Source organism: Tauraco erythrolophus, chromosome 5, assembly GCF_009769465.1.
Source record: "Tauraco erythrolophus isolate bTauEry1 chromosome 5, bTauEry1.pri, whole genome shotgun sequence".
NCBI lineage: Eukaryota > Metazoa > Chordata > Aves > Musophagiformes > Musophagidae > Tauraco > Tauraco erythrolophus.
In genome coordinates this window covers 5,838,910-5,852,518 of record NC_141469.1, presented here as the reverse complement: position 1 = coordinate 5,852,518, position 13,609 = coordinate 5,838,910, and the positions used below count along the sequence as shown (strand labels likewise).

The window sequence follows — 13,609 nt, the reverse complement described above, 5'->3', positions numbered from 1 at the left end:
CACAGAACCCACCTAAGAAGTAGAAAAGCTCTGCTGAAATGCTCAAAATGATGAACTATAACCAGATACCAGGTATTTTTGATTATGTGTATCTACTAAATAAATAATATAGATTGACAGTGACAACTACAAAGGTCAAGATACACTCCAATGCAATAACAGAGATCACCTGACTCCAATAAAAACTCATTTTGCCCATTTTCTGAGCTGGCTGAAGAGTAAGATGGGCATCCATGCTTAGCACAGCACTGGGCACAGGCTATTACACTTTCTGAGACATTGGGTTTGGTTTCAGCACCATGTTAACACAACTACTCATCTTCCATTTTATAGTTGCCTGATTTTTACCCACTTCCAATTACAGAGGCTAGCATGTACATATTTCCCTAAGTCAAATGTCTTGTCTGTACCTGACAATGCTCCAGTTCACAATGAGATGCAGTATTTCAATTTTGTCCTTCACAAAAGATAATTTTGTAATTCTAATATTCATATAGAGGCAGATTTTCTCCTATCAAAATTATGCCTACTTCTCTGCAAATTTTATTTTAGAACATTTATGTAAGTCAAGGTGATGAAAAATCGCATGAAAATGTGGTAATAAACAGCATGTCAAAACTACATAATGAGACCTAAATGGTGATGTTAAATAGATATTCTGAGGTACTTCTCTCACTGCCATTAAGAGTAAACAGCCTGAACAACTTCCATCTGGCAGGCTTCTTTACCCTGCAAGACAGGAATATAAGAGGTAAGAAGGGGAAAGAACAGATAGCTAGTACACAAAGAGTGGCAGGCTCTGCTTCTTCCTAGCCTTAGAGAAAAAAAGGCATTTCTAAGATGGAAGACCACAGCTTTGAGGCAGGCGAACGACAGTAGCTGGAACAACGGAAGACAAGAAGACAAGCTGTAGCCTGAAGAGGACACGCATCCACAACCCCAACCCTTGTCACTTTCAGGCAAACCTTCCCATTCAAAACAGGGACACGCCTGTGGATTCCTGCTCTCTCCCAGCTGTGGCTGTGCTGGCTCACCAGGTTAGTGCTCCAACACGTTCAGTGTGACCTCACGCTGAGGGTACTGCACCCTCACAGGAACCATTCATTTGGCAAATGAGATTCTTCATATTCCTCTCTCTTCCCCATATGGTTTAGGCAAAACCCCTAGGTTTGAAAAATCTGCTGTATAAGAGGAGGTGGCTCATTTCAAATGAAATTGATTAGGAAACACTTATAAAAGGAGCTCTGGCAGATTCGAGATGACCTCCGCGAGTTACTGCTGGGAGAGACTCCTTGAATTGGAATAGCTGTAGTTGGAACATGAGGTGTTCACAACTACAACACACTGGTTTGCACCAAATCCCATCTTTCAAAAGACCAAAGGGTCTGAAAACAAAATTAACTCTAATGCATGGTCAGATTCTAGCACCTTGTTTTGGCTTCAAGTATGGCATCTTTCCCTACACCACTTGCAACAGTATGAACCTACATTCTTTTTTGTTTTCTTTTCATCAAGAGGTGAGAAATGCTTGTTGAGCTGTTTTTCCTCTCCAGTCTGTTACCGAGATTACTATTGATTTCAAAATGAAGCTGAGGTGAAAAGCCACAGTATTCTGGCATTGCTAGCAAAGTTCTAAATTTACAGTTACTCTTCAATAAAACCTCTTGTTCCAGGCTGTAATCCATAGACGTACAAGATGTTGATAACATGAGACACTGCTAAAATTTGGTAAGTAGAGCACAACCTATCACCTGTGTGCTAAGCAAAATCCAACTCAATGTTCTGGATTTACATTTACATTTTGACGCTAACGGACAGCGAAGCTGATGCCATCCACATGAACAGAATAATTATAACCCTAAACTTGGTAAAGACAAAAACTGTGTCAATAGTTTTGCTTTGGAGAGGGTGGAGGGGGAAGAAGGAGCTAAGTTAGGGAAGACTCATGTTCTGCATTATCCTCGAATGGACAAAATCTGGGACCTATGGAAATCAACCACATCAGGTAAATTCACTTAGCTGCACATCTTTTTCTATTGTAGGAATGGGTTAGATGCACATAGCATTCATGCTATGAATGTGTTATAATGAAGAAAATTTGTAGAAACTGCTCAGAATTTAAACTATAAAGAGTGAGCACATAAGTTTAGAATATCATCCTAATTTTCAAAGCGCAGCACTACACAAGCAGCAAGTGGATAGTTTTCTGAAACAACCTGCAGACATTCAGTAAATCCTCTGCCCCATGCTTATTACATTGAGCAGAACAGATCTCTACTAAATTATAATAGACAAAGTAGAGATTTGTGTTTGGTTTGTTGGGTAAATATCTTTTCTCCAGTTGTATAAAGACTCTCCCACAAGCATGATGGTACAATAGAGATAGAAAATGTCAAGAAATTTTCTAATTATTGCTTTCACTAGATAGCTGATTTTTACTACAACTCAAATATGGTGAATAAAATGAATGGATTAGTGATTCTTTATCAAGACAAGCAATAAAGATACTATAAAATGTCATGATTTGGCAGAAATAAGGGACAGATTCAGCAAGCAGTGTGGTCACGATTAGAAATTTGATTAAACGACAGTAAACTTATGGAAAAAAATCAGTGCATCCATTGAGCTTTAGTCAGACACATCATCCTGCAAATTGCTTTCAAGATAAGCTAGTACATAAATTCTTTTTGCAAAGATCTGCTACTTCAGAACAGTCCTCCTATAGACAGAAACATGGCATTTAATGGTACTTGGAAAATAGACAGGAATGAAAACTATGAAAAGTTCATGGAGGTGATGGGTAAGTTCTGCTTTTCCAATGCCTCCTACAAGGATAATACCACTATGGCTGAATACAAACTCGAGCTGTCTGTGACCTATCTTCTGGCTAGCCTGTCCTTCTGCTGTTTGCTGCTCTGCCCTCAAAGAGTGTACTGCACTTATTTTCAAAAGATTCCACAGGGGAGAAGAAAGATACTGATAAATGTTCTGATTTTAATTACATTATGTTAATCTTAAACAGCTTCACTAATTCCAGCAGATTTATTTCAGCAGAGGAAAGAATCTCTAAGTCTGCATTTGAGGAAAAGGCTCAGAGGATTTGAATGATAAACTTGAATCAGAATTCTATAGCTGTAATATAATTTTGATAATGTGAAACTAGTTTAAAAGATACACAGGGAGGAAATCATCATTCTTCAATTTTATCAAACACATGATTCAACTCATTTTAACATCCTGATACTTAAGTTTGTACAAACTGTGTGTTATATGGGTATAAATGCAACCATTCCAGTTGGACGGTGGTTTGTGTTATATTTGTACTGGTGAATATGGCCTCAATAAAAAGTGAAGAATAATAAAAATTCAGGTCAGAATGCTGGAATAAACTCACTTGACCACCTAAAAGTCACCAAAAAGAGACAAACATGATGCTGTAGGTTGGTTTTTTTCTGATTGATGTTAATTGATTTTTCTAGGTGTTAATGTGATGAAAAGAAAGTTAGGAGCCCATGATAATCTGAATATCACTATCCAACAAGATGGAAACAAATTTACTATCAAAGAATCGAGCCACTTCCGCACCATAGATATTGAATTCACTCTGGGAGTCAATTTTGAGTACAGTCTGGCTGATGGGACTGAAATTACTGTAAGATACTTTTTATATAATTATATACTTATGATATTATAACAACTTTATGAAGTATGGTTTCAACATGAATGATCTGTCTTCCTAGTTTTTAATTTAAATTTTACTTCTAAAGTGTGACTGTTCAGGAATGCTTGCAGCTTATAGACAAAACCACAAGGTAGTCTTAACTGTTAATGGGTCAACACTGTACCGTGAAACTCAGGGTTCCATAGAGTGCCCAAAAAGCAGAGAATGTAGCAATTTTCACACGATGAAATCCAGGGGATTGCAATTTTACTTCTTATAATACTCAAGTGCACCATCTAGAGTGCAGAGTGGGTATTTTAAAGAAATTACTTTTTCTCTGTTGATACAATTAATTAAGGTGCACTAAGCACAAAAAAAAAATCTAACTTGACTATTATGCAAATAAATAAACTAGTGGGATTATTAAAATTTCATTTTTACAGCCTTTCCATCAACATCTAAAAAAGCATTATTAAACTGTTTTGATCTCTTCTCACTTTTAAGCATTCCTGCAGTCTTTAAATCAAATCAGTGTCATATGTATTGCAAAATACTTGGGTTTTTTTTTTCCCCATTATAGGGTTCTTGGAACTTGGAAGGAAACAAACTTGTAGGAACATTTACTAGAAAAGATAATGGAAAAGCACTCACAGCATACAGAGAAGTTGTAGGTGATGAACTTGTTCAGGTGAGTTAAGCAGCCAGTTACACATAATTTTACAATATAATGAACTGAAAGAAAAATAAAAGCTATTCTGAAAGTAGAAAATATTTTCAAGACAAATAACTTCATTTATCTTTAAATTCTCAAGTCGAGTAATTTATTAAAATTTAAAACTTTAAAATAAAACCCACGATCTGTGATTTTTATGTTTTTCTACCCATATGAACTGTACCTTATCAATGCATTCTGGAGCCTGTGAACACAAGCTGCATACAGAAGATATATAGAGAGTGATAGATATCTATACATATATTATATAGATGTGTTCTGACTGAAGGCCCTTTTCCAAGTGTCTGCCTTGTAAAAGCCTTACCACAGGAGCTTACTACAGGGTCATGCTGTCTATGGCTGAGAAATGACCTTTTAAAACAAAGTTTGGGGTTGGGCTAGGGGATGATGGCAGAGAGGGCTAAGTTTGATACAAAAAGGAGATGTTTCACAGCTTTGCAGTACAGTCAGAAACTGAACTGTAATGCTTTAAGATCCTCTCGACTCATGGGTCGCAAGCTTCTTAAAAGAATAAATAAAAAAAACTAACCTTATGGATAGATGTGAGATTTGAGATGTCAAAAACATGGAGTCCAACCCTTCAGTGCTTCTTCACACTTATAATGAAAGCAGTCACATAGATGAAACTTACGAAGTAGTGGTAGTGGAAATACAGCACTTCAACATTTTGGTTATTTTCTGAAGCCCCCAAAAGCTGTCCTGTAGTGGTTCAAATGTTTACATAGAGAATTTATGCCTATTGACAATAGGCTGCTTTCCTTATGTTCTTTTCCTCAGAGCCAGCACAAGGGCTGCTAGGCCCCACATGGCCACCAGTCACAATTAATTCAATCACTGTTGACCATCTCTCAGTAGCATCTGTGACATGAAACTTTGTAATAGCAGCCACTGATTTTTCTTCTTAATTTCTTAACAGACCTACGTATATGAAGGAGTTGAAGCCAAAAGATTCTTCAAAAGGGGCTAAATACTTCACCCAGAACAGCACCAGAATTAAAAAACAATGAAAGAGAACCATTTTTTAACATACCCTGTGGGTTTTTTTCCTTTTATCCCCTCACAGCACCTGTTTAGTACCTATTTAGCCTTGTTGAAAACACAGGCTAGTTCCTTATGTTCACTGTTGTGCCTTGAATAAACAAAATCCCATTACGATTTGATATAAATGCTAAAATGTTATTTGGACCAAGTCCTACCTGAGGGGTTTTTAAAACACCTCGCAGGATTTATTCCCCTGTTTTCTCAGCTCTCCGTGACTGTCTTTTTTCTGGCCATAAACGAAGAAAAAAATAAAACCATTTTTTCCTTTAGTCATTTTTATAACGGCATCCTCTCTTAGCCTGTATTTTTGTGTTCTTCAGCGTCTCATAGCTCCCTCTACTGCCAAAATGCTCTCATGACGCAAACAGTGTTCGAGTTAGGAGTAGGACAGATCACCCTTCTTAATGAGGTTTCCTTCCCCAGATATTAATTGTATGCAACTTCCAGTGTAGACAGTTTTTACATAATCGTCTCTCAGTGGATACATACACCACATACATCACAATGAAGAGAATACTATTTCAAACAGTCCTTCAATTTTCTATTACAAAGAGATGTAAAACTGAAAAGCAAAGGTATGAAAAACTAAACAAACAAACAAAAAAAACCCACCAAAAAAACAACACCTTAAAATCTGGAAAAACTAAACAAACAAAAAAACCCACCAAACAAACCAACACCTTAAAATCTGGAAACAACACTATTACAAAATTCTGTCTCTCTCTAGGCTATTTTGTTCAGACACTAAAGCCTTTAAAAGAGAGAGGGATAAAGAATAATGGCTTGCATTAAGCCATGTGACAGATCTTTCAGTTAAGCTATGCACACTGAAAAAGCAGATTTAGCTACAAGACAGAAGCCCTAACCATCGAGGAGCTGTTACACAGTTCGACCTTCATTCTCAGCTGTGTGTCATTATTGCTTCTAAATTGCACATTAGTATATTAACAATTACATGTCAAAGGTTTCAGGAAACTGGAGAATGCCATTTTATTTCTTTTAGAGAATTTTCTGGCTGGAATGAAATCTGTATTAAGTTCTGAATATGTTCTCTCTTTCTCCCCTTAGTATGCTGACCCTTTAAGTCTTGCAGCCTTCTGGTTCAGAAAGTCAACTCTGTCACCAATGCTCTGCCACAGCCAGCCCAGTAGCACCCTGATTCATGGTTATTTTGTTCTAGGTTCCCAGATTTGTTTGATTGATTTGCTACAATAATCAGTGCGGTATTTTGTTTTTTAGAGTATTTGAGAAATTATTTTAGTTCATTCTGGCTTACATACAAGGCCACAAACTGAAAAGTAATCTGATCGTTATTTATGGGAAAAAAAAAAAGAGAGCTCAAAAGTATGTAACAACTTCAAATACTGCAGACAGATGTAGTCAGCAGCTGTACTTAAAAATAAGGGAAAATCTTTGAAGACTCAGTCTTCAGTACCTGAGATAAGATCATCAGTTAAAGGGACAGAGAAGCTTTACAGCTTTGTTAAACTAGCAAATAAGATCATTATATTAGAATGTGAATCAGATAGCCTAGCAAATTTGAGTAGGAGACTTTTGTTTCCTAGGCAGGAATTTTAGAATTACATTACTTTCCAACTTACTAGGGAATCATTCACTTTGGGGAAACCTACAAATCACAGTTCCTTTCGCTCAAACAAGGTAATAAAGATGGCTACAAGACTTAAAGGGGAAGTATTGTCATTGTTCCCACTTAAAATCTCCAATACACTCCACCTGACACGCATATGCTTACCCGATACTATGTCAAGACAAACTCAAGTTCATTCTTATTTCTAAGGATAGAACTTATTAAGGAAAACAGCTACCCCTAAGTGTATGCTTATGAGAAGTTAAACTCCCATCAGATACACCTGCTCTGTATTCTGCTGCAAGTATTGCCTTTTCTCTTAATGTGAGGCTAAAAAGGGTTAATAGCTACAATGAGGAAGTGTTTGGGTTTTTTAATATATTGCTAAGTTTCTAGTTAGGCTTCTGGACACAATGGAAATAATTGCACTCCTTTCAATGCTGAGTGAACTGGCTGGACTGAGGGCAGTACATCACAGCTATGATGTATGGCATCAAGCTGTGCAGCTTTATTTAATTTTAGACAGCTGTGTGTTGTGTGAATAAAGCATGCACTATGCACTGTCTACACGAGCTTTACCATGTTTGTTTAGGGTGTACAAGCTCCAACCAACCTTCAAGGATAGGAGCGTATCTTAAAACAATTTCAATTTTCCTAAACTTCTTCACAACAGGATTTCCTAAAAGGTCCTTTAGTTTCATCCAGGCAAACATCTGCTCTCCAAAAAACTGTATCGGGAAGAACTTGTGAACGTTTATTTCCACGCGAGTCCCGATACACCTTTAGAGAAGGGAGCCAGCACGGTTTGACAGGACTGACCACCTGCTCGTCCCCACACCCGTGTCTCACCTGAAGACTGGTGGGGAGCGGCAAAAAGTAGCGCCCAGGTGCTACCACAGAAACGTCAGTCACCACCTCAGAGAGAGCCTCCACAGGCACCACTCCTCCTAACGCCAGCAGGAGAAAGAGCGGCTCCCTCCATGTCCAATCTCTTCACCACAGGAGACCGGCCCACCACCGCCATTAGCCCCTCAGCAGCGAGCGGGAAAGGAGCCGCTGTAGCGGCCGCCTGTGAGGAGAGCAGCTGTGAGGGGACCAGCGAGGTACCGCACGCGCGCTTGCTGCGGGCGGGAAAACACCAGCACGTCACCGCCGCTCGCGCCCCAACGGCCACTAACCGCCGCCCCCGGCAGGGCGGGGCGGGCGCTACGTGAGGCGGCGAGGGCGGTGCCGCAGAGAGCGGTGGCGGCGGTACGTGCGCTCCGCTCCTATTGGCTCCCCACCCGGAAGACCAGCTGGCGCCTGCGCCGTGAGTGCCGCTGTGCCGCGCAGAGACCTCTGAGAAAATGGAAGCGGCGGTGCGGCGGCGGGAGCCGCAGCAGGGCGCGGCGGCGGCGAATGACGGCCGGGCGCTGTCGTTGTCGGGACAGTCCTACTGGTTGGACCTGTGGCTCTTCGTCCTCTTCGACCTGGCGCTCTTCGTGATCATCTACCTGCTGCCCTGAGGGCGCCGGGCCCAGGTCAGCCGGCGGAGGGCGGGTGCGCTCGGGCCGGGGTCCTGCCCGTCGCCTGAGGCGGCCCGGCTCTCAGCGTGGCGCGGCGCTCCCGGGCCGGCGCGGGCTTCCACCCACCAGTCGGGCGAGCAGTAGTGAGGCGGCGGCTCTGGGAGGGAGAAGGGCGGGCGGGCGGCCGGAGGGTGACTGGAGGCGGGGTGGGGGGAGCTTCTGTCAGCACCTGGACGGCCTGTGCCTCGCTGAGGTGCCCACAGGTGACCCGCGCGGACAGGCTGGGGGGAAGGTACGGCTCCTGGCAGGACAGCAGCTTTGGCTTCGCTTGCCCGGAGCGTCCCAGCAGCTTCGCCTCAAAAGGCCTGGAAAGCACCAAGCAGTCTCTGACTTAAGCCTGCATAGCAGCAGGGCAGCTGGCATGGCATGAGAGAAAATGCACACCTCAGTCGTAAGAGCGGCTGTCGGGATGTGCCCGCTTCTGCTACCAAACTTCACCATTATCCCACTTGTACAACAAAGCTTCTTACAGTTGCATCCAGACACCTCTGAGTTGAGAGCCCTTTAAACCACATAGTTTTTGCAAGCTGTTCCTTTTCTTACACAGGAAGATCAACAGTAGTGTGAAGTTTTCAGGGTAATAAAGCCCTGAAGCAGATGTGATTTTTTTAAAGTACCAAATACCTCTAAAAAAATGTAAAAGGTAAATTCAAAACAACCAGCAGCTTGTTTGTTTTTGTGGCTTGGTTTTTTTTTTTTTTTTTACAAAGAAGTACACTATCAGCTTTTGGATTAGATAATATGCTTGATGCTTTTTTCATGTTTGCTGTATTTTCTAAAGGCCTGTATGGCACTGCAAAAGTAACCAGACTTCTTCTGTTTTCTGTAGATCCACTATCTAATCACAGGATGCACCTTATGAAAACTAGCAGTGGAAGAAGACGACCATTTGTGCAGTATAAACAACTGGGATCATAACTCCACTTGCATGTGAATGCAAGAGGCATATGTATGCACTACATCATAATATATTCCTGGCTCTATCACAAGTACTACTCTTCAGGTTTTTACTTTTATCCTGTTTGTGTGTCTAAACTGTGCCTTAGAAGTCACATAAGACAGCTTGACTGTGCTTTTGTAATGAGTGCCTGAAGGTTTGTTAAGCAGAAATGAAAATTTGTATCGTTTGAATAAAATCAACTGAAAGGACAGACTGTAAAGTGGCTGAGAATAAAATCCAGCTTCTACATAGACTGACACTTTAATTTCCCTCAATAGATGAAGCTTATCCAGCTGTTCTGCTTTCAAAAAGTTGATCATGAGGGTTTGATGCTGTTTGATTTTTGTTATACCTTTTTGTCTTTATACCACAGCATGCATGAGATTCCAGCTTCTGCAGTTACTATGCTTTCTGAAACATATTTAACAGCAGTAGCAGCCTACTGTCCTCACTCATTTAGATAAAACAAGTTCTGATTTCCTTACTATAAATAGTGAAGGAGCAAGCTTCCAACAGGAGCCATCTTGAGTAGGTGGCAGGTTATATGTAAAGTACCCTCTTCCATTTGCCTTCCATGGGTGACTAAGACAGTAACAGGTAAGTAACAGGTTTGAACTTCCACATGCCCCATCAAAATGTCATCTGTCTTGCTATAGGGAGTTTCAAAACAGTGTTATATCAAGGAGTCTTGCACTCTCAGGAGAAAGAAAAGGAAGTTAAGTATGTGGAGTAGGTTCAGTTTTCTTCATTATTTTTCCCTCGTGAATACTAGTTTCTGATTCGGAGAAATACAGTTCATGGTGGTTGTTTTTTTTCAGGAATATTTATAATAAATAATGAGATTTCAGAGACTTTGAAGTGTAGAATGTTTCACTGTCTTCTAACACATTAAATGAAAATAGGCTCCTATCAGGTTAGATAGGTTTTGGGATGCAAATTGGTCATATATGCTGTCTTTAACAATAAAAGAAAAAGAAAGGGAAAGACAATTGCTCACTGACAGTGGCTTTCTGTATCAGACCTGTGCTTTAAGAACTGTGACACCCGTACTGCTAGCATCTATGATCTTGGCTGTTGGTCAGGCTGTTTCAGAGTTCCTGACTCACAGTGCAGAGAAGAACAGAACTCTGACTGCATTCCCACAAATAAGAAAATCGTTTTTCAAGTTTTTCAAATTAAACTATTAAAAAAAGAGACAAGTTCACTATTTTTTTTTTTCTCCCCTCTAACATAATTTCAACAGGGAAATCTCCAGGGAACAACCTATTAGGGAAGCACTGTAATGCTGCTCCATTTCTCTTTTGGTAAGGAAGACAGGTGAGAGTAAGTTTTAATAACCTTTAGAAAGTTAAAAGACATTTCAAGGTATCTTCTAGTAATTCAGTTCTCTCCTTCACAAGGTTTTATATATCTCAGAAAACTTAAGGCTGGCAAAGTGCAGGCTTGTGATGCATCAGCTCAAGCTGCTTGATACACTTCTGGAGCACATGAATACATATATCAAGGCAAGTTTCACTTACCCCTAATAAAGCAAAGGTAGTAAGGTAGAAAGCTTGCATAACTAATCAATCCATTGTCAGCAAGTCTAGGATTATGGTATTAAAACTGCTGTATGCATTTCACAGCTTTATGAAGAAATAGTTTAGAAGACGAATTTTGCTGTTTAAAAAAAGGTAACTGAACCACAATCTCTGCAAAACTTTCAACCATTACCTGTCACTTGAAAAATGTAGTTCTGGAAAGCCAACTTTTTTTTATATACATAAAAATGTGGAGTAGAAAAAGAACAAAAGACAAAAGATATTTTAAATTTTTATCTGATAGTTTGAACAAGCAGAACTTTGCAAGAAAATTATTCTAAAGACTGAAAAATATATTAATTACAAGACTTGTTAATGTCTTTACTGTTACAAAAATTGTCTAGGCTCTTATACAAATCTATAGGCAGAAGGGGACATTTATAAAAAAATAAATAGGCACCCTAGGTAAGTTAAAACAAGTTATCACATATTAGTTAGCAAATATTACATACATACCTGGAGTGCAGAGTCAAATATAAAAACAAAGGTGCCTTGATTAGCTGTCTATTTACTATAATTAAATACCTGGTAAACATGGGTCACATAGAAAGTTGTCTGGTAAGATTGTTTCAGGCAAAGCAAGGAGATTGAAGTACATCTAAATTAGTGCAGCTACTTTATAAGTGAGTTTACCAGTTGTGCTTACTGGAAGCCAGATTTCATTGGTATCAGTAAGAGGCATTCATATTGCTCATTGGACAGAAGTAAGAACATTGCTATGCATGTTTAAAAATAAGTCTAACATCATTCACAGTTGTTGCTGTGCTATTCATACATAAAAATACTGTCATTTCAAATACAAGATTTTTGCAAAACATTTTACAAATTATACATTATTTACAAATTCCAATAATCTTTGTTTTTATACAAGTATTAGAAGACAGTTTTACTTAACTGGCTATGTATATTATGTAACATTGCTGGATGAACTAGAAAAGGTTAATTTACACATTCTGAAATCTCTCTCAAAAATATTAATTAGGAATCTTCCAAGTTCTTACATTTGCAGGGTTCTTTTTCTCTATTCAACTTATTTTCTTACAAAATAATTTTAAGTTGCTGTTTACCAGCAGCCATACCTGAATGTGCATAATTATTTGCACTACAAATTCTAGAATTCATTTTTTTTTCAAGTGCTACAACAAATTTTGATCAAGAAGGTATAAATAACAAGATTAATCCAAGATACCTTGTTTGTTGCCTATATCATGTTCCAGTTCTACTGTAAGTTACATGTAGTTTAAAAAAAACCAAACCTGACCCTGACACAGAACAACCCAAACTACTGTTTAAATGTATACCTTGGATAATCAGCTAAACGACTGCCAACATTTGGTTGAAGCACTAAAACTTCTGTAAGGTTTATAAACATAAAAAAGCCTTTCTGACTATTAGTGCAAGTATAAGCAAGAGTGTGTTTATGCATATTTAACCTCCTTGCATTATTTTCATAACTAAAAGGCATTGATGCTCACATGTAATCAACAGCACCCCAAGTTAACACTCTTAATAGGAATGACAAAATCTAGCTTTTTCACAGGTTGTGTCAGGCTTTGCTGATGTTAATTCTAAATTATACATTGTTCGATGTTGCAACAAGACTAAACCAGAACTCTCAGCCCCTGCCTCTTGACACCATGGGTCATTTTGAACAGTGAGGGCTGCCACGAGGGTGAAATCCTGTTGGCCCTTCTTTCCTCCCCAGCCCTCACAGGGCCACATCCTGGGCCTCAGCACTCGCTAGATAGTTCTGTGCACTGATTTAACTAATGAAATAAAACCTGAATAAATAATCCTCTTTGTTATTGAGATAAGTTGGGTTAACAAACAACACGGTAAATGTCAGAGATCCCAAAATGGCCGGGCAGAGTACTAGAGAAGAGAAAGAGAGGAACCTCTTCTTTTCATGCTGCCTCAGCCACCACAGTCTGAGTGGCTGCAGGATCAGTCAGCCTGATCTGCTAATACAGAACGTATTCATGTGTAGGACAGCTCCAAACAGGAAAAACCATCAGTAAAATCAAATGTCTGATCCCCGTTAAACATTGCTCAAAATGTCAAACTGAAGAAAGATAGGAAGTTCAATAAATAGCAGCATTGACTTTGAATGCAATTGTAGAATAAATCAGAACTGAACATAAGTAGTAAATATACCTAAAACCTTACAGAAGGTATCTTCCATAGTTGCATGATAACTCTGTATTTTAAAATTTGTATCCTATTCTGCTATATCAGTTTGTAGCTTATGTGGTTAAATTTATTTTTAATAAGTTAAGGTATGTAGCTTATAGGGGGAACAAATCTGATAAATATGTTTAAAAATGTACACTAACATAGGACAGTCTATTACTGCAGTTTACTTGAATTCCCTTGGAAAATCTTATTTAACAATTGCAAACCAGAACCATTTTGAAGAATTATTAATAGTATTAAGGCTTTTCAAATAAAAAGTTAGAAATGCTCTGGGTAAACTTGTATTAAAGACACTTGAAGGTTTGTGA

At 39.1% G+C, this 13,609-nt stretch overlaps 1 protein-coding gene and 1 long non-coding RNA gene across 2 annotated transcripts; both read left to right on the top strand.

Moving 5' to 3' along the window:
• The first annotated feature begins 2,733 nt into the window (after positions 1-2,733).
• On the top strand, positions 2,734-5,361 carry FABP2 (fatty acid binding protein 2). The gene is made up of 4 exons (XM_009981241.2): positions 2,734-2,800; positions 3,480-3,652; positions 4,242-4,349; positions 5,311-5,361. Exons 1-4 carry the CDS (start codon positions 2,734-2,736, stop codon positions 5,359-5,361), a joined length of 399 nt encoding a protein of 132 aa, XP_009979543.1.
• Positions 5,362-8,397: 3,036 nt separating this feature from the next.
• On the top strand, positions 8,398-9,787 carry LOC147528677 (uncharacterized). The gene is made up of 2 exons (XR_015222175.1): positions 8,398-8,543; positions 9,418-9,787. It is a non-coding gene; the product is annotated as an uncharacterized LOC147528677 (long non-coding RNA).
• The last annotated feature ends 3,822 nt before the right edge of the window (positions 9,788-13,609 follow it).

What these genes read in the sequence shown, in the direction of transcription:
- FABP2 (XM_009981241.2), top strand. Translation starts at nt 2,734, where the DNA reads ATGGCATTTAATGGTACTTGGAAAATAGACAGGAATGAAAACTATGAA. An exon ending in AAAGTTCATGGAGGTGATGG is followed by an intron (nt 2,801 to 3,479) that starts GTAAGTTCTGCT and finishes TGATTTTTCTAG; the next exon opens with GTGTTAATGTGATGAAAAGA. An exon ending in TAGGTGATGAACTTGTTCAG is followed by an intron (nt 4,350 to 5,310) that starts GTGAGTTAAGCA and finishes ATTTCTTAACAG; the next exon opens with ACCTACGTATATGAAGGAGT.